Genomic DNA, 25,997 nt, shown 5'->3' on the forward strand with positions numbered 1-25,997 from the left:
GGAGGTGTGGGCGTAGAAGGCCTTGTATCGTCTATTCATGACATTTAGAAACAAAAGTTTGCGTTTTTACACGAAAGTCAAGAGCAATCAACTTTTTGTGAAGTTAGCCATGCTTAATTCATTTACCTCATTTAAAAAATTATTGGTAAAATTGTTGACTCTTGGAGTTTATCCTTATCATTACGTGCATGAGCATTATTTCCATTCATGTGAGGGCTGATTAATATCCAGTTTAACTAAAATCAAATTCATATTTTATAAACTAGTGTTTCTGCCTTCACGTTAGTTGATTTTTAAAAAAAACATTAATTGATGAACCTCGTGGATTTATTTAGTTTGTCATCCAACTCTTGAATTTGTTAGAGTTTCACCAAGTTTATTTCTGAAGTTCACCTTGCTATCACAGTAATTTTGAGTCTGAAGAAGGGTTTTGACCCGAAACGTCACCTATTCCTTTTCTCCAGAGATGCTGCCTGAACCGCTGAGTTACTCCAGCATTTTGTGTCCATCTTTGGTGTAAATCAGCATCTGCAGTTCCTTCCTACACAGTAAATTTCTGTGTTTGGCAACTGATAACGTTTGGAAAAAATATCCGATATTTGATCATTTTAGGCACCGTTTAATCTAAAATTTGCTGTCCTAAAGTACAAAAATGTTCCATGTTAGTGTTTTACCAGCATAAAAGTCAGTTCCACATTGTTAGCTTGCCAAGTATTTGTACTTTCAATATTTCAGAATGTATCTAGAATTGATGGAAAGAAAATACTGGAGTAACTCGGCGGCACAGGCAGCATCTCTGCAAAGAAAGAATCGGTGGTGTTTCGGATCGAGACCCGAAACGTCACCCATTCCTTCTACCCAGAGATGCTGCCTGTCTCATTTAGTCACTCCAGCGTTCGGTGTAAACTAGCATCTGCAGTTCCTTCCTACACGTTGTATCTGGTGTTGTGTAGGAAAGAACTGCAGATGCTGGTTTAAATTGAAGAAGGACACAAAATCAGCGGGTCAGGCAGCATCTCTGGAGGGAAGGAATGGGTGACGTTTCGGGTCGAGACCCGTCTTCAGACTGTTGTATCTAGTATCGCTTTAATGTACAGCAGAAATTGGAATAATTCCACTAGTGAAGTTATTTCTGTACTAAAGATGGCAATGGCAACACTTCCTTTCTGGAGCACAACTGAAAATGAAATAAGGTGTGGTCAATTGCATTGATCCAGCCTGACCATTACTGGAATAATCGGTGGTTGATGCCCTTCGTTTCAGGTGGCCATTTTGATTCCTTTCCGTAACCGTCATGAGCATCTCCCTATCCTGTTGCGGCATCTGATTCCATTGTTGCAGCACCAGCGCCTGGAGTTTGCTTTTTATATCATTGAACAGGTGAGTGGTGGAAAAATACTCATCTTTTAAAAGGGAGGAAAATTTCAAAATACACCTTTTGTAGCATATCTGTGCTGGACTGTATTTTGTTTAAATGCATTATTGCCACCTGCTGGAAGTTCCGGTACAGCAGCTTTAAGTTTCATTCCCTAATAGGCAGGAAGTTGTCATAAACAAGGCAGTGCAGCTCAGAAAGGGATGACCTCATGTTGTAGACAGTGTAATTCACCTGTTTAATCTGCTACCATCCTTCCTCACAGAGTTTGTTAGACGCAATGTCTGTAAGAAATTATGTTTAATGACATCATCTTTATATGTTCCTGTACTAAACGTATAATGTAACTTAAACCCTATGTTATTTCTTTTTGTGCCTAAACGTTACAGTTTCACATTTGAATACAGTAAAGCATCAAACGACAGCTCGTCTCTACTGGTCTTTATTGGATCAATTGTTTAGCTTGCTGGATAGGGACATTCGGCGAGCTCAATATAATATCCATTATCTAGATCTCAATGAATTTTTAAAATAGTGCATTCCTGGAAAATAAAGCAATATCACCTTTTAAGCTTTAAAATGTTGGAAGAGCTCAGAAGGTCTTCGACCTGAAATATTGACTCTTTCTATTTCCATTGAGGCTGCCTGGCCTTCTGAGTGTTTCCAGCATTTTCTTTTATAACCTAAATTTCTTGTTTCACTGAAATTATTTTCTGAAAGCAATGTGGAACAAGAGATTTCAACACTTTCAACACTTGTATTTGTTTGCTAAGAGCAAAATAGCTCTTTGGTAAGAGAGTATACCCGAGGCTTTGTCTGACCACTCTCTCCTCAATTATCCCCCAAAGCCTTCTCCCCGAATGCCACCTTCCTGTGCAGATAACAAAGGTGAAATGTCTATTGCTTTCCTTCCTTTTCTTCCCACTGTCAGGATCCCAAGCATTCTCAGAAGGTGAAATGGTTAAACAGCAGTCACAATCTCAGAATGTAACGAAGGCTATTTTAAAATGGGACGGGGCGAAATTTATTCACTCTCAAGCTGGTGAATTTGTTGAATTTGTTCCCCCAGAGGGCTGTGGGTGCACAGTTATTGAGTTTAGTCAAAAAGGAGATGGATTGATTTGGATATTAAGAGAACCGAGGTACATAGCGAATTTGTAGGGAAGTTGATCAATAATTACCTTGATAAATGATAAGGCAGGTGGCCCTATTCCTATAGCTAATCCTCGTGTTTTTGTGTTAAAAGATATTTGTGTGTGCTTAAATAGAGAAGTTAATTTGAGTTTGATTTCTCTTTCATTAGGCTGGGTACCATCCATTTAACCGTGCAATGCTCTTCAATGTTGGATTTATGGAGGCTTTGAAAGACATGGACTGGGATTGCGTTATCTTTCACGATGTGGATCATATACCAGAAAATGACCGCAACTACTATGGTTGTGGGGAGATGCCAAGACACTTTGCGGCCAAGTTAGATAAATACATGTACCTGTACGTCCTGTCATTATTCACACACGGAAATGTGGAGCATTCCTGATTAGCCGTATTGTTGTTGGTTCCTTTAATCTTAGCAAAATTCAATGTAAATGGAATTCATTAAATATTTAATTTACATTTTTGCATGACTCATGCTCTCAAATAGATCTGTACTCTGTAGCATTCTTCACCCAAACCTAGAAGTAATTAATTTGTTCTGAGATTCTTTCTTGTACTGTTTTGAGGTATCCAGGGTAATTAAAAAAAAATTGTTTGTGGTTACATTTTTGTTTCCTTTTTTAAAACCCTCTTAAAAAGATTTGTGGGTCATATTTTATTATTTTTCTTCCTGCAGACTTCCTTACAATGAATTTTTTGGAGGAGTGAGTGGATTAACAGTGGAACAATTTAAGAAAATCAATGGATTCCCAAATGCATTTTGGGGCTGGGGAGGTGAAGATGATGATCTTTGGAACAGGTTGGTTAAGTTTATGTGACGATGAAATTTGTGTTGTTCATATGGAGTTTTTTTAAATAAAAGGAACCGCACATTTCTATAAATATCATAATGAAGTTAATCCTAATCCACAGTTCTGCAAGTGAAAGATTTGAGTTCTCGACTTCCAACAGTGTTTGCATATGAAAGTGTTTCCAACTGACACTTTGCATATAATATTTAATTGATCTATATGGATGTTGTTGGCAAGGCTGACACAAGATGCTGGGTAACTCAGCAGGACAGGCAGCATCTCTGGAGAGAAGGAATGGGTGACATTTCGGGTCGAGACCCTTCTTCAGACTTGTGCTGTCTGTCCCGCTGAGTTATGCAGCATTTTGTGTCTATCTTTGATTTAAACCAGCATCTATTTCCTACACATTATTGGCAAGGCTACCTGGCTTACCTCTAACTTCCTTTGGGGATGTTAGAACAGCTTGAATTGCTGTAACACATGAAAGTACTCCAGCAATTGAAGAAGTAATTGAGGATGGTTGCGCGTAAGCTATGCCTTGACAATCATCATCTATTCCTGAGTACTTGGCTGATACCACATATTTTTGAGCATGCCTCGAACTTATTGGAACTATTTTCCCTTTACCCTAAATGACTGCAGTCTGTGAACCTTTCTACTCTAATTACTTCCATTTTGGGAGCACCTTTTGGTGTCACACAGTACTTTGCGGCCTATATAATCAGTCTTGCTTCCCTTCTAATTTGAATTATTTTTCATATATTTAGATCAAAGCTATTCAAACTGGGGATTAATTCTAGTTCTGTGAGGATTGCAGAAGGGTTGGGTACTACTTCAAATATTCCTGAAAATGATGAGGTATCAGCCTAGTGAAAAGACAACTTATTTGCAAGCATGAAATAAACAGAGCTAAGTGATCTCACAACCAATGGATCGAATCGTAGCTCTGCAGTGCTATCACATCTCATCATGAATGGAGATGAACAATTAAACCAGATAACTTGGGGTGGACGAGAAAAATCCAACAACATCCCCATCCTAAACAATGGCAGTGCCCAGCATGTGAGTGGTAAATAAAAGAGGTGTTTGCCAACGAGTTCAGCCAGAAGTTCTGCATAGATGATGTATATTGGTTTGCTCCTGAGACTACTCCATCATTTGAGCCGGTCTACTGCCAGTTCATCTCACTGCAGTAATGTCAAGAAACAGTTGAGAGCTCTGGATAAAGCAGCAGCTATGGGTTCAGACAACATTCCAACTGCAGTACTGAAGATAGATGCAAAATGCTGGAGTAACTCAGTGGGGCAGGCAGCATCACTGGAGAGAAGAAATAGATGACGTTTCGGGTCGAGACACTTCTTCAGACTTCCAGAGATGCTGCATGTCCTGTAGAGTTACTCCAGCATTTTGTGTCCATCTTCGGTGTAAACGATCATCTGCAGTTTCTTCCTACGTGAAGGTTCTGTCAAAATCTGCATTGGCATTTATAACTTTGGAGAACAGCTTCTGCTTGATCGCATTGTTACAAAAACATCGATTCATTTCTCGACAGTTAATAATGTGCAGTAATTTGAGTGGTAATTTCGCCAGTTTAGATCTATTGAGTTTTTTTGTGGCCATTTGGTCATTTTTGCACTTTGGGTGTATTTGTGAGCTGTATTGAAGCAATCTAAAGGGCCTGTCCCACTTCGGCAATTTTAAGGCGACTGCCGGCGACTAGGCTGTCGCTGAATGTTCGCAGGGGTGTCGCGGGCATGATCGTGAGGAGTCTTCAATGAATCGTAGCGGATCTCGGCGCATTGCGGAATAAATGTCCAGATAGAAATTTCTCAGTGACAGCTGGCTTGTCGCCAGGTATCGTAGCTTATTGCGGGCGCTGTCGCACGCTATTCCCAGGTTTGCTAGGTTATCGCAGATGCATTTAGAAGCACGTAATATTAAATTAAGAAAAGGCATTTGAAGATACCAGAAGATAGTTTTGTTTAACCAATTTATTTACTGTCAGGACATTTGACAGGTAGATTGGAGGTGACAGTTTGACGGTCGGGTAGGCGTGGGAATTTTGCGATGTTTCCGAAGACGGTGTAATCCCACGGCATTGTCGTGGTCATTGTCTTAGGGTAAAAGAAAATTCCAGCAAACTGCCACGACTTTGACAGTTGCCAGCTGTCGCCTTAAAAATCGCGTAACTGGGACAGGCCCTTAAGTTGAGTGCTGCTCGTTTTGGAAGACACACCTTAACTATTGTAGCCTGGATGTTATCAACATTCACAGCATCTGATGTACCAAATGTACTTTTTATTAAAACATTACCTGCATGAATTGGAAGAAGACGGGCTTCTGTGTTGGTGTTCACAAGTGTATAATCTAGAGTAGATTCATTCACTGAGTACTCTTATCTGAAAACAGTAACAAATGCTTTAGACTTTAGGACATTTCCAGGATACTGCCATCGTTAAGAATAAATTTCCATCCAACTCATCCACCCCCATTCTCTCAGTTGAATTATCTAGATCAGATTGTAGAGAACTAATACAAATGCTTAGTCTTTCATTCATACTTATGGCCTAAAAACCCTGTCGGTCTAGACTGCTGGTTGAAGCAGCTCATCTAGTTTGCTACTTTATACATAAAATTACTTCAACTGATTCTAAATATTGCAGCACTTGGTTTAATTCTGGTCCTGAAAATTGTTCTAATCCTTGTTTCTCATCCAAAGTCTTGCAGGCTGCTATAAAATCACAATTGACTAAAATTTTCAGTGAAAATTCGAGAATATTTAATGGCATATGGGACATCAATGCAGCTGGTATAAAACATGTAGCAGAACAAAAATATTGCTGCACAATTTAACATGTCAGACCTGGTTTGAGCTAGCAGTCTTGATGGTATGGATAGTAAGCAGATCCCCGAGGAGTGGGGAATATTGGCTGCAGTCAGTAAATGCCACGTTTGGAGTCTGGGATAATAATTATCTTAAAAACCTTTGTTCCCTTTATGGAAGTATTTGAAGATATATGATCATCAAGTATAGAAGGAAACTTCTCTCTAATTTGGTGATGCCTGGGAGTATGGATGCTATAATTGAAACTTTTGCTTTAATTTTGGGTCTTTTGCTTTGGAGTCTCAAGTTGTGCTTTTGCATGATTTGCAGTTCTTTTTAATTATCTTCCATAAGCTTGCAAGTTAGTACTCTATAATTTTCAGCTGGAGGCTCTCCTCTCAAAAGTAGCCCAAGATATTAATAGTAACATCAAGTGCTAGAGTAACTCACGGGTCAGGCAGCATCTGTGGAGGCGACATTTCGGGTTGAGGCCTTTCTTCAGTCTATAGAAGGGTCCTGACCTGAAATGTTGCCTGTCCATTCCCTCCACATATGATGTCTGACCCGCTGTGTTAATCCAGTGCTTTGTTTTTTGCTCGTGATTCCAGCACCTTCATTTTCTCGTGTCTCCAATTGTAATGTCGATTCTGAGATTTCGGAATCACACTTGTCTGATTGGAAAACCATTTTTAGATCAAGTTTCTTCAGGTTTTTTTTCCCCCCTCCATTTCACGCATTGGAGATACAAGGCGGATAATTTAATTTGAAGAATTAAACTGCACTTATTGTTGAAAGTGAAGAAACGGTTTTCTTTCTGAACTATCCTTCGGCCAAATTTGTTGAACTTCCAAGTTCATCACAAAACTCTTCCTGAGGGTGTATAACTTTTTTTTGATAACAACCTGAATTTGCATTTAATTAAACGCTATGGTTGACAAGGTGATTTTAAAAATTGAGTCACTAATTTTCTTTGCTTTTTGTTTAGGGTACAGTTTGCGGGCCTTACAGTAACAAGACCAGAAGGTGATTTAGGAAAATACAAATCTGTCCCTCACCACCATCGAGGGGAAGTGCAATTCTTGGGAAGGTGAATACAAGTTTAAAAAAAAATACTGTACCTATGCATGCCTGTGAGTTTTATATTCTGGAAACAATAGTGGAAAATGTTTCGTTTAGAGATGCAGCACGGAAACAGGCCCTTCGGCTCAACGGGTCCGCACTGACTAGTGATCCCCGCACATCAACACTATCCTACACACACTATGAACAATTTTACATTTATACCAAGCCAACAAACCTGTACATCTTTAGGGTGTGGGAGGAAACCGAAGAACTCGGAGAAAACCCATGCAGGTCATGGGGAGAACGTACAAACTCCGTACAGACAGCACCCATAGTCTGGATCGAACCCGGGTCACTGGCGCTGTAAGGCAGCCACTCTACCGCTGCGCCACAGTGCCACCATATAAATTCTTTAATAATTTAAATGCTGTCGTGCAATTAAGTAAAAAGATGGTTGATCTTGTGACTACCAGTTACAACTTTGGCTCGCTGGTTCAGCAAATCAAAGAAGAAATTGTTGGAATTTCTCGCACTAGTTTACAAAACGATTGGCTGCTGGGTGAAAGAAAAATGTTCAATACTTGAAGGATAAACATGAAGATACAGCAAGGTTCATGTGCGATGTCAGTAGCAAATGGTCTAGCAAAGAAAAAATACCCCTTAAATAATTTCATTAAGGGGTATTAATGAAGAAACTTATCTCTCCTATCTCCTATTGCTAAAAACCCTTTGTTTAAACCCTCGATTATAGACAAAGCATTCATACATTGGGAAAGAGTAGGAATTAAAACTTTGGGAGATTTGTATGATACGGGAAAACTATTATCATTTAAACAATTACAACTAAAATACAATCTGGGTAGCAATCAGTATTTTAAATATTTCCAAATATGTGATTATTTGAAAAAACATGCGCATGAATTTCACAACGTCCCATCAGACTTACTAGATGAAGTAATGAATACAAAGGCGGAATCACCAAATTTAATTTCACATATATATAATATTATACTAAATGCAGTAATACCAACAACGGAAGGTATTAGAGGTGAGTGGGAAAACGAACTAAGCATAAAAATTTCCACTGAAAGGTGGAAACAATACTTATTAAATGTGCACAAATGCTCAATTAACGTAAGACATACTTTAATACAATTTAAAATCATACATAGATTATACTACTCAAAAACTAAATTAAATAAATTTTTCCCTAACGTTTCACCAATTTGTGATAAATGCCATTGTCAAGAAGCTACTATAGCGCACTCATTCATCTTTTGTACAAAAATTCAAAAGTTTTGGACTGAAATTTTTGAAATTTTCACAAAAGTGTTTAAAATAAAAATGACACCAAAGCCAGAATGGATTATTTTCGGAATGACAGAAGGTAGTTCGGAATTAAATGCGTATCAAAAGAATTTATTTGATTACGGTTTAATAATAGGAAAAAAATTAATCTTAAAATTCTGGAAAAATGCTCCTATACCAACATTAAATATGTGGATTTCAACTATGTTTGAAACACTACATCTGGAAGATATGAGACTCCGCCTGGAAGGAAAATCAGAACGCTTCTATCAGACGTGGTCTGCATTTATAGAATTATTACAAAGATAGGGTGGAGGAGTACCTCGGGCCTTGGTAGGGGGGGGACGGAAAACTATCGAGTTGGTGGATTCCTTTTGCGTGATAAAGGTTTTTGTTTTTTTTTTTCTTTCTTTTTTTTTTTTTCTCTTTCTCTCTTTCTTTTTACTATTTTTCTTTTAAAGCCATAAAATTATGGGGTACAATGATTGTAACAAGATATATGTGAAGTACATTGATGTATTTAACCTCTAATAAAAAAATAAAAAAAATAAAAAAATAAAAAATAATTTCATCGCGGGTATAGATTAAGTGGTCATATATAATTATCTGAGCCGTTCCTTATTTGATTGATGAATTTTGTGGTAACATTCCAAGCAGCACAGGCATTGAAATAATAATAATAATAATAATAAGCATTTATTTTATATAGCGCCTTATCAGGTGCTCAAAGCGCTTTACAAAAACAATCAACATAAAAACAAACAGACAAACTATCCTAACGGAAAAGCGGCGAATAAACAACGCCAGCGTCCTCTCACGTCAGGGTCCGGCAGTAGACAACAAAAAGCACAGGACACACAGATACAATTTTTACACAAACAGCCATCACAGTGATTGCTCTAGGCACACCCTCACTGAAATGTTACCAATTAAAGAAAAGCAGCTCAAATTTGCACTAAATTGTAGTAGCAGAGTTTAATTTGTATTGAGACAGAATTCTATTAACCGAAGATGGTATTGATCGTCAATTCAGCTGTATTTATTCCTTAATTGTTCTAAAAATTCACCAAAGCATGGATACTGGAACTGTAACTCTGACTACAGAACTCCATTTGAAATACTGCAATTCTTAACATTTTACTGCGATTCTTAACAAATTACATTTTGGGTAATAACCTTCCATTAGAACCTAGAAAAGTTAGCAATTAAGGTTTTAAGTTGTAATGGAGGACAAAGGGGGGAAGGTTTGTGATAAGCAGAAGGCCAGGAGAACTTGAATGATATAATTTGTGATCAAAGCAAGCAAAGAATAGAAGGGGTGTCAGGGAGAAGTCGGTGAACTTGAATAAAATCTGCAATTAACAGAAGAATGGAGGAGTGAAGAGAGCTGAAAGCTTTACCAGAAGCAAATTGTTTCTATTATTTCCATTCCATGCACAGCATTTGGTTCATTTTTACATTGGCAAATCAATTGGCTGGCTGCTTTATAGAACACCTCCGTTCAATTGCAAGAGTGGTTTTGCTTTTCTGTTATTCTATTATTTTTTATTGTTCCTCCCACTCTTTAGGTAGCTTGGCGTTATATCGCTAGAAAATTTGTAGTGCACTTTCATAGAGTGACACAGTGAGGAAAAAGGCCTTTCGGACCAATTTGCCCTCACCGGCCAACATGTCCCAGCTACACTAAATCCACCTGCCCGCTTTTGTTCATATCCCTCCAAACCTGTCCTATCCATGTACCTGTCTAACTGTTTCTTAAACGTTGGGATATTCCCGGCCTCAACTACCTCCTCTGGCAGCTCGTTTCATACACCCACCTTTTGTGTGACTAAGTTATCCCTCAGATTCCTATTAAATCTTTTCCCCTTCACCTAAAACCTTTGTCCTCTGGTCCTCGATTTCCCTACTCTGAGCAAGGTTTTATTTTATTAGTCTAGTTAACAGACTTCCCATAAAATGAGCATTCAGCTTACTTGATGCTATATTGTTGCTACGTCTGAACCATCCAATGTTGCTTATTGATGTTGTCTAAAACACTTTAGTAAAATGACTGATGCAAATAGTAACTAGATATTTATTAAATACTAGACCAAGTTGGGCCCATTCCTCATAGAGGGGGGAGAGGGTGTGACTGAGGAGCCCTGGACCCAAAGCCTCTCCTGTATTGGTGTAGCACTCTCAACCCCCCACTCAATCCCCCTTATCCCTCCCCCCACTGACCCACTCCATCCCCCCTACGCACCCCCACCTGCCCCCACTCGCCCCTCCCCTGCCCCCACCCCACTCCCTCCACCCCCATTCCCCCACCCCTATTCCCCCCTCCCCCACTCTCCCTGCCCGCACCCCACTGCCCCACCCCAATCTTCCCACTTTCCCCTGTCAGGTAAATGAAAAGCATATTTCCAGAAACGTGAAGACTGGATCAAAAATAGTCAAAAATTAGTCATTCAGTGATATTGAAAAATTCTCATCACTTGCATGCTTGCTGTCTGTCTATTCAACCGGATTTTAATACAATGATCAAATTGATGTTTGAAATGTAAACCATTTATTTAAGCTGTTTCTAACCATTTTAACTAAAATTTGCTTACTAGAACCATATTTGTAAATGTGTCGATTATCAGCAATTAGAGCAGAGTGTTAGTTTTTGAACAGGTGTACGAAAATCAGTGGTGAGACATTGTATCTGATATATCTTCCATGCTTTTTTGTTGCAGATATGCTCTATTGAGACATTCGAAAGAGCGGCAGCTGCTCGATGGTCTGCAAAACTTGAAGTACTTTCCAAACATCACAGTTGAAGTCTTGTATAAAAACATAACTGTAAACTTGACACCGGAGCTGGCTCCAGTGAGCGATTATTAAGTAATAATAATCATAGCAGTTTAGTGAGGGTTAGGATCCTTTTTCAAGAAACAAATAATGGATGTGGAACTTTTGCTGGTTAAAATAAAATCCGCAGTAACAACACAGGACTGTGTGATTGTGGAAAAATACATCAAAGGTTTGGTTGTGCGGAGGCTGGCTTCTGTTCAAAGCCAGTGCAGAAAGAGCCAGAAAGATGGATATGAAACATCAGGTTTGAAATTCATTGTATCATGGACTCCTTCAGTGTAACCACTTATTCCCATTTTTTCCAATTGGATAATAGGACAGCCAAGGTAGAAAAGTGAGCTGATGAATCCAAGAATAGTTCCATAGTAACGAGACAAACTGAATTTTAAGGCTGCAGAACCAAATGGAAACTTGCATTGCACTAAGCAGGTTATTTTCCAATCACTTGATTAAATTAGCTAAAAATCATACCATTGCCATTTAAAAAATTTAAAAAAAAATTCACTAGCAATTGTTAATTTACTTCTCGTGAATGAAGTTTTTTTGTAAATAAGCTGTGAATTGCCGGATATTTTTTTATTTATAGTCTACTAAACCACAAAGTTTACATGTTGAGATCAATGAATATGTGTCTGATGCTGTTGTCTAATCGGGCACCGAATACTCTGGACATCATCCCTTTAATTTTAAAAGTAAGGGGATTTGATTAGTGCGTGTCTATGTACATATGATTTAAGATGTTTTGTTTTAATTGTCTTTACTGCTACACATTCAAGCTGCTGAAATCCATGGATTGCTCCCAGAAAGGTTGCTATTTCTTCTCCAAGCTAAAATGCTCCATTGTTAGTTGCATCAATTTATTTAGTGTAGCTGTTTTTTATTTTGAATCGACTCTGTTTTGTTACAGGAAAACCTTGTGTGTCAATAACACTGGCATTCTGGTAGCCGTTAATAAATTGTAAGTATTGACATACTGAATATTGTGGCCACATTAGCACTGCCACAGTATTTGAAACTGCTCGTAATGCAATTTAGCAACTTGCCGATTTCTTCTTTTACCATAATGTTCCGTTCTGAGGGTCCAAACATTTTCTCTGATCCATGGCAGCTGATAAATTTGGTTTATCTGTGAATAAATCAGGGATTTCTTTTGTCCCTACCCCACTCCTCCCTCTCCTTCCACCAACTTCCCAGTCAGCATAATTATTCAGGTCCGTGTTATCAAGTCGGTGCTAAAACCTGTTCGCATGAATAGCTTTTTGGAATATGTCTACAATCAGATGTCGTAACAGAACATTACATTAGGCTTTGGTAAGATTTGGATAAGTCATACCCAAGAGTCTTACAAGTTTGTGCCAAGGATAAACGAGGCATTTCTCAACATTTTAGCTCTTCTGTTGGAGGTCCGTTATGCACACCAAGAGAAAGGATGAGCAAAAGAGAATGTTTAAAAAAAAAAAATTTGAGAAGTTTATTTATCTGTATATTTTTGTATCCATCTTAGGTTTGCACCTTTTATGGTTCATGATCTCATCCACAATGAATGGTAGTGACATAACACAGACCCCATCTCTGGAGTAAGGAGCAATCCATGTGAATAACCTGAGCTTTTGTTGCTAGGTCATGATCAGTCCATATGAGAGGACGTCTAGGGATGACATTTTTCATGTCCATTCTTTTTTAGCGTAAAGGTTGGTTTGAGTCCAAAGTGAAATTCTTTTGGACTCTGCCAATTTTTTTTGTTAAAATTTTCAAGACAGAATTTCATTCAATTAGACTTCTGTCCTTGAAAGGCTGATAGCCTTGTTCACTTTATTTGCATTTAAAGCTGATGTTTCACAAAAGAGAATTATATATATATATATATATATACATATATATAAACATGAGGAGTATGATGCAGGTGGAGCGTGTGGCAATAAAGAGAATACTAATTGCTGTTGGTAGTGGTATAAAATAATATATTGCTATTTCTGAATCCAGTATACTGCTTTAAAACAGAAAATAAGCTTATAGTTGTATTTCATTTCGATTATTGCTGTATGTAACTATATTTTGTGCTTTCCCTTTCTATTCCTTTCCAAGTTCCTGCATTCTTATTCCTCTCCCCTATTTTCCTCTTCATGCCTTCTCTCCCCCCGCCCCCACCCCCAACCAAAATCATCCTTTCCAAGTGGCTTTGATGAAGCACTTAAATATATACAGTTCATGTTTAGGTGTTTTCTATGCTATTTAAGTTTTGTGTATTTCTATAAAGGATAAAAATTTCACTTGCATGTCCCAACCTACTATAAAAAGCATCTTAAAAATGCAAGGTTGTCAGTTGGGGAAATGCAATAAGGCAGAACGCACATTAAACTATTATTGCTTGTGGTAATTTTCAGTTTTAATTCTAAGTGGCAGTATGAAATAATTTTGAGCCATAGGAAAATTTTAAAGGACAAATATACTTTTCATTAATTTCATTTAGGATTCCATTTCGACACGAGCACATTCTGTGTTGTGGCAAATCTTAGTTCCCCATTTTGATCATTATTGGTGCACCAGTCCCACTGTACGCAAACATTTGCTACAATTTGTCCCGGGTAGAAAAGTTGGCAAAAGGAGGGCCAAAAATCTCTCAAATTTCGACAGAACACTGCTGGCAGTTGTGTTAAACACCTAACAATACAATCTTTTCTCCAATGTTGGCATGAATTGTTTATAGAATACTGTTTAACTTTTTGTTGTACCGTCTAGTTTTTGCATGTTTTCGAGTAGAGCTGGACAAATCAGCAAAGTTCTCAACCTGTGCACTGAAAAGCATCAAAGTATTACTTCTCACCTCAAAGCCTTCTGTCTTATCTTTCACACGTTTGATCATTTGTTTATACATTTTTGTATTAATTTATGGATGATTTTCAATAAAAAGTGACACATGCATTGAGTTGGCGTAGAATTTCAGTAATTCATAAGGCTGGGATTTCCATTCATTGTACTATATAAAATAAGCAAACTTAGTTGTTCTCAAATTAAATCACCATAAGTATAATTATCTCAACAGTGTCACTGAGAAGAACTAGGCGATCCATGTTTAAACATACGACCACGAACAGTTCCTTCAGCATCAATGAGTGGCAGAGGGGTGCAGCTGGTAGAGCTGCTACCTCTCAGCCCCAGAGACCCAGGTTCAACCCTGACCTTGGCTGCTGTCTGTGTGGAGTTTGCACATCCTCCCATATCCCGAAGACGTGTGGGTTTGTAGGTTAATTGGCCTCTGTAAATTGTCCCCAGGGTATATGGAGTGGGATGTAAGTGGGATAACATAGAACTAATGTGAATGGGTGATTGATGGTCAGCGTGGACTCGGTGGGTCGACCGGCCTGTTTCCATGCTGTATCTCTAAACTAATTGCAGGTTTGAAGGATTCATTTTCAACAATTGTTGTCAAGCCATTTGGAACAGGTCTCGTTGAAGTCTGCCACGACCACACATTGTCTACAGAGGAAGAATTGTGGTGCTTCTGCAAACTTATAATGGGCGGCTGATTGTTCATGAGCAACAACTCCTGGATTCCAGAAAAGAATCGTTGTCATCTTGTCGGTTTCCAAGTATTGCTAATGACAAATATATTTGCAAATGGAATTACAGTACTTATTTTCAAATGCACCAGGTCCTGCAAAATAAATCGCATTAATTCATAAGGTCATGAGTGATAGGAGCAGAATTAGGCCATTTGGCCCATCAAGTCTACTCTGCCATTTAATCATGGCTGATCTATCCCTCCTAGCCCCATTCCCCTGCCTTCTCCCCATAACCCCGGACACCCGTACTAATCAATTGGCACTTACCTTTTATTGTACAAAGCCGCTGCACACTTACTTGGGAAATAAAAGCAGGAATTGAAGTAATTGGATAGATTTTTCTTAAGATCTAGGCCTAGTTCAACTGCTTGAAAATATGCACCACTTTGAAAATTGCACCAGAAATTGTTTAATTTCGTTGCTGAGAAAAGATAATGATCTTTAGAAGTAAACCTCACTATTGCTTTGTAATTTTTTTTTCTCCCATTTTAATATTATACAAAGGTAAAACAGTGCTCTTTTATTCAGCAGCATTTAGTTAATTACCATCACAATAGTTACCATAGACAATAGGTGCAGGAGGAGGCCATTCGGCCCTTCGAGCCAGCACCGCCATTCAATGTGATCATGGCTGATCATTCTCAATCAGTACCCCGTTCCTACCTTCTCCCCATACCCCCTGACTCCGCTATCCTTGAGCTCTATCTAGCTCTCTCTTGAATGCATTTAGAGAATTGGCCTCCACTGCCTTCTGAGGCAGAGAATTCCACAGATTTACAACTCTCTGACTGAAAAAGTTTTTCCTCATCTCAGTTCTAAATGGCCTACCCCTTATTCTTAAACTGTGGCCCCTTGTTCTGGACTCCCCCAACATTGGGAACATGTTTCCTGCCTCTAACGTGTCCAACCCCTTAATAATCTTATACGTTTCGATAAGATCTCCTCTCATCCTTCTAAATTCCAGTGTAAAGCTTAGCATTGTTTGTAAGATGGCTAATGTTAAAGTGGGTGTTTGAGTGAAAAGCGGGAATTGGAATGATTGGACGGATTTTTCCAATGAGCTAGGTCTAATTCAATTGGTTGACAGTCTGCACCAATGTTAACTCTTTAAGCAGAGTGTCATAAAAGTATTGTAGACTAATTAAGCAGTCAGTGTTTTGAAACAAAAATATAGCTGTTGCTAATTTTTGGGACTAATGTTAATGCAGAGATTAAATGCATTTTAAAAGTTGTAATTTTGACGGTTTCAAATATTAATAAAAAATACATTTGCAAATTTTTTTGGTTGACAAAAATATAGACAAAAGTGGGCAATAAAATGCATGTAAAATATTTACACTTGCCATTTTTAGAGCATTTGTTCAAATTGATTATCCTTCAACAGATGTCTTTAACAAACTGTCTAGTCACATCAGTTTTTCTCTTATAACCTGTTCATTATTCGTGAATAGTTCATCGGGACGATAAATTCAAAGATGATATTCTTTGAGTGCCAAGTTGATTGATGGGAACAAAATGACAGAACTGCAGGGAAATAGGTAGTCACAAAATGACGACTACAAAGTCGTCTTTGATATTGATGGCATCGAAAAAACTTGATTTAAAAAATAAAATAATTTACTCAATCTTGGTTTCGCTGGCAAGACCAAAATGCATTGCCCTCTCTCCAGCTCCAACAAGATTCCACCCCCCGACTCGTCTTTGATTCCTCTTTCAGTATTTCAATGCGATTCCTTTATTTACAGTGTGTAGGAACGAAGTGCAAATGGAGGTTTGTACGGAAGATAGACACAAAGTGCTGATGTAACTGGCAGCATCTCTGAATAAAAGGAATAGGTGATAGGGGGAGCAAACATGGACTACAGGAGACCCCGGTGGCTGTGCCTATTGCAAATAGGTACACCCTCTTGGGAACTGTTGGGGCAGAAGACGCTTCCAGTCCGAGCGGCGGACGTGTTGTCAGATCTAACCCAGGCAAGGAAACTCGACCGGGGAGACCTACATAGTAGTGGGTGACTCCATTTTCCGAGGTACGGACAGTAGATTCTGTGGCGGCAGGCGGGACTCGAGGATGGTCTGTTGCCTCCCTGGTGCCAGGGTTCAAGACATCACGGGGCGGCTTCAGAACATCCTAGCGAGGGAAGGCGATCAACCGGAAGTAGTTGTGCATGTGGGCACGAGCGATGTCAGGAGGATGAGGAAGGAGATACTGCGACATGTGTTTAGAGAGTTAGGAAGAAGACTGAGAAGTAGGACGTCGAAGGTGGTTGTCTCTGGACTGCTACCTGTACCTCGTGCTGGTGAGGGCAGGAATAGAGAGATCGGGGATATGAATGTATGGCTGAGGGGCTGGTGCAGGGAGCAGGGATTTAGATTTCTAGACCACTGGGATCTCTTCTGGGGTAGGGGTGACCTGTACAAAAGGGACGGGTTACACCTTAACAGCAGGGGGATCAACATTCTGGCAGGTAGGTTTGCGAGTGCTACAAGTGTGGCTTTAAACTAAGTAGTGGGGGGGAGGGGTTGACAAATTGGGAATATCAAGATGGAGTTAAAGGGGAAGCAAATACAGGAGAAATTGCAAAGGACTCGTGAATGAATGGGGAGGGAAGTTCTAGAAGGGATAAGAGAGTAAGGTCAGGGCCAATTGTGACTGGTGTGAGAGGGGAGGTAAATACGGAAATTAAAGTGTTGTATTTAAATGCGCGAAGTATAAGAAATAAAGTGGATGAGCTTGAGGCTCAGTTAGACATTGGCAAGTATGATGTTGTGGGAATCACTGAGACATGGCTACAAGAGGACCAGGGCTGGGAACTGAATATTCAGGGGTACACAACATATAGAAAAGACAGACAGGTGGGCAGAGGGGGTGGGGTTGCTCTGTTGGCGAGGAATGATATTCACTCCCTTGCAAGGGGTGACATAGAATCAGGAGATGTAGAATCAGTATGAATAGAAATGAGGAATTGTAAGGGTAAAAAGACCCTAATGGGAGTTATCTACAGGCCCCCAAACAGTAGCCTCGACATAGGGTGCAAGTTGAATGAGGAGCTAAAATTGGCATGTCGCAAATGTAATGCTACGGTGGTTATGGGAGATTTCAACATGCAGGTAGACTGGGGAAAATCAGGTTGGTAATGGACCCCAGGGAAGAGAGTTTGTGGAGTGTCTCCGAGATGAATTCTTAGAACAGCTTGTACTGGAGCCTACTAGGGAGAAGGCAATTCTGGATTTAGTGTTGTGTAATGAACCTGATCTGATAAAGGGACTCGAGGTAAAAGAGCCTTTAGGATGCAGTGATCACAGTATGATAAGTTTTACTCTACAAATTGAGAGGGAGAAGGGAAAATCGGAAGTGTCAGTATTACAGTATAGCAAAGGGGATTACAGAGGCATGAGGCAGGAGCTGGCCAGAATTGACTGGAAGGAGGCCCTAGCAGGGAAGACGGTGGAACAGCAATGGCAGGTATTCCTGGTAATAATGCAGAAGTTGCAGGATCAATTTATCCCAAAGAGGAGGAAAGATTCCAAGGGCAGTAAGAGGCACCCGTAGCTGACAAGGGAAGTCAAGGACAGCATAAAAATAAAAGAGCAGAAGTACAACAAAGCAAAGAAGAATGGGAAGCCAGAGGATTGGGACTCTTTTAAAGAGCAACAGAAGATGACTAAGAAGGCAATACGGGGAGAAAAGATGAGGTACGAGGGTAAACTAGCCAATAATATAAAGGAGGATAGTAAAAGCTTTTTTAGGTATGTAAAGAGGAAAAAAATAGTCAAGGCAAATGTGGGTCCCTTGAGGACAGAAGAGGGGGAATTTATTATGGGGAACAAGGAAATGGCAGACGAGTTGAACCGGTACTTTGGATCTGTCTTCACTAAGGAAGATACAAGCAATCTCCCAGATGTTCTAGTGGCCAGAGATCCTAGGGTGACGGAGGAACTGAAGGAAATCCACATTAGGCAGGAAATGGTGTTAGGTAGACTGATGGGACTGAAGGCTGATAAATCCCCAGGGCCTGATGGTCTGCATCCCAGAGTACTTATGGAGGTGGCGCTAGAAATTGTGGATGCATTGGTGATCATTTTCCAAAGTTCTATGGATTCAGGATCAGTTCCTGTGGATTGGAGGGTAGCTAATATTGTCCCACTTTTTAAGAAAGGAGGGAGAGAGAAAACAGGAAATTATAGACCAGTTAGTCTGACATCAGTGGTGGGGAAGATGCTGGAGTCAATTATAAAAGACGAAATTGCGGAGCATTTGGATAGTAGTAACAGGATTGTTCCGAGTCAGCATGGATTTACGAAGGGGAAATCATGCTTGACTAATCTTCTGGAATTCTTTGAGGATGTAACTAGGAAAATTGATAGAGGAGAGCCGGTGGATGTGGTGTACCTTGACTTTCAGAAAGCCTTTGACAAGGTTCCACATTGGACATTAGTGGGCAAAATTAGAGCACATGGTATTGGAGGTAGGGTACTGACATGGATAGAAAATTGGTTGGCAGACAGAAAGCAAAGAGTGGGGATAAATGGATCCCTTTCAGAATGGCAGGCAGTAACTAGTGGGGTACCGCAAGGCTCGGTGCTGGGACCGCAGCTATTTACAATATACATTAATGACTTGGATGAAGGGATTAAAAGTACCATTAGCAAATTTGCAGATGATACAAAGCTGGGTGGTAGTGTGAACTGTGAGGAAGATGCTATGAGGTTGCAGAGTGACTTGGACAGGTTGTGTGAGTGGGCGGATGCATGGCAGATGCAGTTTAATGTGGATAAGTGTGAGGTTATCCACTTTGGTGGTAAGAATAGGAAGGCAGAGTATTATCTGAATGGTGTCAAGTTAGGAACAGGGGACGTACAACGCGATCTGGGTGTCCTAGTGCATCAGTCACTGAAAGGAAGCATGCAGGTACAGCAGGCAGTGAGGAAAGCCAATGGAATGTTGGCCTTCATAACAAGAGGAGTTGAGTATAGGAGCAAAGAGGTCCTTCTGCAGTTGTGCAGGGCCCTAGTGAGACCGCACCTGGAGTACTATGTGCAGTTTTGGTCTCCAAATTTGAGGAAGGATATTCTCGCTATTGAGGGCGTGCAGCGTAGGTTTACTAGGTTAATTCCTGGAATGGCGGGACTATCATATGTTGAAAGACTGGAGCGACTAGGCTTGTATACACTGGAATTTAGGATGAGAGGAGATCTTATCGAAACGTATAAGATTATTAAGGGGTTGGACACGTTAGAGGCAGGAAACATGTTCCCAATGTTGGGGGAGTCCAGAACAAGGGGCCACAGTTTAAGAATAAGGAGTAGGCCATTTAGAACTGAGATGAGGAAAAACTTTTTCAGTCAGAGAGTTGTGAATCTGTGGAATTCTCTGCCTCAGAAGACAGTGGAGGCCAATTTTCTGAATGCATTCAAGAGAGAGCTAGATAGAGCTCTTAAGGATAGCGGAGTCAGGGGGTATGGGGAGAAGGCAGGAACGGGGTACTGATTGAGAATGATCAGTTATGATCACATTGAATGGCGGTGCTGGCTCGAAGGGCCGAATGGCCTCCTCCTGCACCTATTGTCTATTGTCTATATTTTTGGTTGGAACCCTTTTTCAGACTTATTCAGTTGGGATAGTTGAACTGCAAGCACTACAAATATCTTATTGTGTGATTATTATATTTTATGACTTCAGCCATTAGAATACTTTTATTTCGGATGCTCATTAGCCTCACTTTTACCAGTGCACATTATTGCTGCATTTGGTTGAATGCTGCCTTGATAAGAAGGGCTAACACTCATCAGACTTTCAGAATTGAGCTTTTTGACATGTTTGGACCAAGGCTACGTTTAATTCAGTTTAGTGATACAGCAGGGAAATAGGCCCTTCGGCCCACTGAGTCAGCACCGAACAATGATCCCCGCACACTAACACTATCCTACACACACCACTGACAGCTTACAATTTTACCAAGCCAATTAATCTACAAACTTGTACGTCTTTGGAATGTGTGAGGAAACCAACGCAGGTCACAGGGAGAATGTACGAACTCCATCCAGACAGCACCCATAGTCAGGATCGTGCTGCATTATAATGTTGCCCATTATAATCTGTAACTTTATAATTACTTTATGATCCCAAGGGGGGATCTTATTGAAACATATAAGATAATTAGGGGATTGGACACATTAGAGGCAGGAAACATGTTCCCAATGTTGGGGGAGTCCAGAACAAGGGGCCACAGTTTAAGAATAAGGGGTAGGCCATTTAGAACGGAGATGAGGAAGAACTTTTTCAGTCAGAGAGTGGTGAAGGTGTGGAATTCTCTGCCTCAGAAGGCAGTGGAGGCCAGTTCGTTGGATGATTTCAAGAGAGAGCTGGATAGAGCTCTTAAGGATAGCGGAGTGAGGGGGTATGGGGAGAAGGCAGGAATGGGGTACTGATTGAGAGTGATCAGCCATGATCGCATTGAATGGCGGTGCTGGCTCGAAGGGCTGAATGGCCTACTCCTGCACCTATTGTCTATTGTCTATTGTCTACACTCAGTGTAAGCATTTTACTCTGGATCTTTTAAAGTGGATCTTTAAGGTCTTGCAATCAAAGTTTCTATTATGGGCACTAGTTCTGCCACTGATGTGCTTAATGTCATTGAGAGTTTTTAAGACATTGGGAAGTGAAGCAAGTTTTATTAATAATTCTGAAGATAGACACAAAAAGCTGGAGTAACTCAGCGGGACAGGCAGCATCTCTGGGGAGAAGGAATGGGTGACGTTTCGGGTCGAGAACCTTCTTCAGACAGAATTAATATTCTGTGAAATAACCTTACCAGAAAATGCATTGACAATTGGAGGGTTTAAGTTAATGGCCTACAAACTATTTCTGTGGATATGCTCTGCCACTTGCGTTGAAAAAAAAAAATATTTGAAAGACTAATTTTTAAATCAAACGTTTTTCCGTGTTTGTGAATAAATCACTTGGTAAAATGGGTAGCAATTTTCCTTTAAGTAAAATTTGGCCTATAATGTGGAATTAGCTCACCAGGATCGATCCTTTTACTTTTGATGTTATTACGCAATTTCACTCTGTTGCAATGCTTCAGGTTAACTCGGAATTTACAAACAACAAATATATTCAAATGTAAGAGTAATTATCGCACCACACATTGCTTCAGAGATCACGTTGCAATTCCAGGTGTTTGTCGGTTTAGGAGTGGTAACTGGCAGCTTACCAACGACAGGGAGGAAGGAGATACAAGAATGTTTGTTTCATACTGAAGGCTGCATGTGGCCTCTGGCTGTAGGTGCTACATGGTTCTAAAGGTGCATAAAATGGCTTTGTAATTGTACAGGTAGACACAAAAAACTGGAGTAACACATCGGGTCAGGCAGCATCTCTGGAGAAAAGGAATAGGTGACGTTTCGGGTCGTGACCCTTCAGACTGAGGGGAAAGGGAAATGAGATATGGTGATGTAAAGAGATGTACATGGTGATGTACATGTTGTAGATGAACATTACCTTGACTCAGCTATTACATTTTGACCAACCTGACAGAACACCTTGCTCCTATCATGTTTCTGATCGTAACAAAATTATCTCTTCAATCAAATCAATGGTTCTTTATTGTCACGGATACCCAACACAGTGAAATTATTTTGCCCAACCACAAAATGCACAGTCGCCACAATTTTGGCGCCGTCTGGTTCAATCGGAGCCATTTATCTCAAAGCTTATTTGTTCTCAAAAGGTCTATCATTAATATTTGTGTTTCACGGAACACAGAGCATAGCTCAGCAGGCAAAACAATGTTCGGCCAACAATGTTTCTGCTAAACACGATGGCAAGTTAAACTGGTCTCCTCTACCTGTACACGATCCACATCCTTCCATTCCTTGCACTTGCACGGGGCCCAACTAAAAGCCTCCGAAATGCCACTATCGCATCTTGCCCCTACCACAATCCTTAGCAAAGTGTTCCAGGCCCCCGCTGATCTATGTTTATAAAAAATACTTGTCCCACACATCTCTGTTAAAATTTCTCCCTCTCACCTTATAGCTATGCCCTCTAGTGTTGAACATTTCCATCCTGGGGGGAAAAAGGTTCTGACTGTCTACCCAATCTATGCCTCTCGTAATTTTATATGCTTTTATCAAGTCTCCCCTCAACCTCTGACATTCCAGAGAAAACAATCTAAGTTTGTCCAACCTCTCCCTGTAGTTGAAACCGTCTAATCCAGGCAACATTCTGGAAAACCACCTCTACACCTTCCGCATCTTTCCTGTCATAGGGTGAGCAGAACTCTAAGCGGTACCCCTACACGATATAAGCTTTTTGATGCATGCGATCCGGTCAGCAAAAAGACTATACATGATTGCAATCAAGCCGTCCACAGTGTACAGAGAAGCACATCATTTTGACGAGATATACAGAATCTCGTGCCCAGAGTAGGGGAGTCGAGGTTCAGAGGACATAGGTTCAAGGTAAAGGGGAAAAGCTTGAATAGGAATCTGAGGGGTAACTTTTTCACACACTAAAGGTGGTGGGTGTATTGAACAGGATGCCAGAGGAGGTAGCTTAGGCTGGGATTATTCCAACGTTTAAGAAACAGGTACATGGATTGGACGAGTTTGGAGGGATACGGACCAAACGCAGGCAGGTTGGACTGGTACAGCTGGGACATGTGTGGGCAAGTTGGGCCGAAGGGCCTGTTTCCACACTGAATCATGCTTTGACTATGACTGACTACTTTCCTGCCACTGTATGTTTCTTTTTTTTTTCCTAATCAGATGTGCAGCACTTTGGTCAACGTGGGTTGTTTTTAAATGTGCTATACAAATAAAATTGACTTGACTTGACTTGACCTGACTTTCGGAGAATTTCCCAGGTAAGTGGTGCGTCATTAGTCACCTTATCAGGCGTGAGATTCGTTGTTAAAATCTACCTTGTTTCCTGGAATTGCTTGTTCAGAAGGTATTTGCTTTGTTTTACCTGCCATCAATGGGGAAACATTCCAAAGCTGGGTTTGTGTGTGCTTAAGCGCCAGTCTTTGTGACACATAATCTAGGCTAATATATCACACTGGTGTGCTGCTGAACCTTTGGAACTTGCAACTGGTCAAAAGAAATGTTAAACCTTAAAGGAATGTCTTCTTGTGTAGACATAAAAAATCATGCTCCAGTGGGGAATCGGAACATAACGGTTGTCCAGGGAGACAATTATCTGCAGATGCTGAAATCTTCAGTAAAACACAAAGAGCTGTAACTCAGTGGGTCAGGTAGCATCTCTGGAGGAAATGGACAGGTGATGTTTCGGGTTGGGAACCTTCTTCAGAATGGAAATGGACAGGCAACTTACACTTCCTTTCCTCCGTGTCTCCCTCTCCTCTGACTCAAAGTCTGAAGAAGGGTCTCGACCCAAAACGTCACCCATTCCTTCTATCCATAAATGCTGCCTGTTCCGCTGAGTTCTTCCAGCATTTTGTGTCTATCTTCTGGACAGAACAGTTTATTTTCAGACTGGGAATGGACAGGCAACATCAATACCGTTAAGAATTAAATTTTTTTAAAAAAAACCTTTAAAATAATAACAAACCCGACAGCAAAAAATCTGGTCTCTTGGTCTTGGTCTCTGGAAATGCTTATAGTTGGATGATTTTTGAGATGAAACCCATGCAGCCAAACCCAAACGCCATTATATGACAAAGATCAGTGTATTGAACTGAATAATACTTCCTATGATGGACGCAAGATGCTGGAGTTACTCAGTGGGTCAGGCAGCATCTCTGCTGAGAAGGAATGGGTGACGCTTCGGGTTGAGACCCGAAATGTTACCTATTCGTTTTGTCTCGAAGTGCCGCCTGACCCGTTGAGTTATTCCAGCTTTGTGTGTCTCTCTGCAGTGCTTCCCTACACACTAAATAATACTTCCTATGGCTAGTTTGTTTACTTCAGTGGATTATATTAAATAATATATGAAGGAGATGCTTGAATGTAGAAATGCATGCCCAATCACTTGATGTAGTTTATGACTGAATTCAAATGTAGATGTGCAACATGTTAAAATTAAAAATATCAAGCTGATAAAGATACCAGAGATAAAGTTGGGGTCGTTCTCATTCAGCACCTTTTGACTTGGTGCAACTGAGAGCTTGTACTTCTAATCACCCCAATCACCAGCAGATGGCAGCAGATGGAAATAAAAGGAGACAAAAAGAACTGCAGATGCTGGAACCTTGAAAAAAAAACAAAGTGCTCAATGGAGTACTCAATGGGTCAGACAGCATCCGTGGAGGGAAATGGACAGGTGACGCTTCGGGTTGAGACTGCAGATGACTTCAGACGAGGGGGGACCTCATTGAAACTTACAGTATAATGAAAGGCATAGATAGAGTGGATGTGGAAAGGATGTTTCCACTGTTGGGAGAGTCTGGGATCAGAGGTCATAGCCTCAGAATTGAAGGCCGCTCTTTTAGAAAGGAGGTGAGGAGGAACCTCTTTGGTCAGAGGGTAGTTAAACTGTGGAACTCATTGCCACAGAGGGCTGTGGAGGCCGAATCAGTAGATATTTTAAAGGCAGTGATTAGACAAGTTCTTGATTGGAACGGGTGTCAAGGATTATGGGAAAAGGCAGGAAAATGGGATTAGGAAGCAGTGATCAACCATGATTGATTGGCGGAGTGGGCTCGAAGGTCTGAATGGCCTAATTCTACTCCTATAACATGGGAATGTATGATCCAGTCGATGACCGGAACTTATGCTGTGGGATCATTGGTGAATGACACGCTAGACAGCGGTGAGTATGCAGGGTTTAGCACTCGGTTTAGCACAGTGAGATGAAATTGTCGTGTCAAATGTCAGATCTCCAATTCCAATAAAAGTTCTTCACTGTAGAACAAACATTTCTCTTATTGTTGGTTCAATCCCCAAATTAGACTGTTGCACAAGTCGTAACAATTCAATGAAAGGCCCATTATAAGCACTGGTAGACAGAAGGGAAACTGCAATTTTATAGGCAGTCTTAATTATCTTGTTTTATAACTAAAGGCCAAAACAAATAAAAGGAGTAGATTAAAGCCTCTTGGCTTGTTCTGTTACTCAAA

The 25,997-nt window shown here is 40.3% G+C and overlaps 1 protein-coding gene across 3 annotated transcripts in view; it reads left to right on the plus strand.

The window, feature by feature from the left end:
• The window catches only part of LOC144604514 (beta-1,4-galactosyltransferase 5-like), a 64,593-nt gene extending 50,331 nt beyond the window's left edge, over positions 1-14,262 (plus strand). For 2 of the 3 annotated variants that reach the window (XM_078419018.1, XM_078419019.1), the window contains exons 5-9: positions 1,264-1,380; positions 2,679-2,866; positions 3,207-3,329; positions 7,131-7,232; positions 11,233-14,262. In XM_078419018.1, the coding sequence (XP_078275144.1) occupies positions 1,264-1,380; positions 2,679-2,866; positions 3,207-3,329; positions 7,131-7,232; positions 11,233-11,380 (678 nt within the window). In that variant the 3' untranslated portion in view covers positions 11,381-14,262. The remainder of the gene's footprint in view (positions 1-1,263; positions 1,381-2,678; positions 2,867-3,206; positions 3,330-7,130; positions 7,233-11,232) is intronic. The other variant, XM_078419020.1, reaches the window with a different exon arrangement.
• The last annotated feature ends 11,735 nt before the right edge of the window (positions 14,263-25,997 follow it).

Source organism: Rhinoraja longicauda, chromosome 22 (genome assembly GCF_053455715.1).
Source record: "Rhinoraja longicauda isolate Sanriku21f chromosome 22, sRhiLon1.1, whole genome shotgun sequence".
NCBI classification, from domain to species: Eukaryota; Metazoa; Chordata; class Chondrichthyes; order Rajiformes; family Arhynchobatidae; genus Rhinoraja; species Rhinoraja longicauda.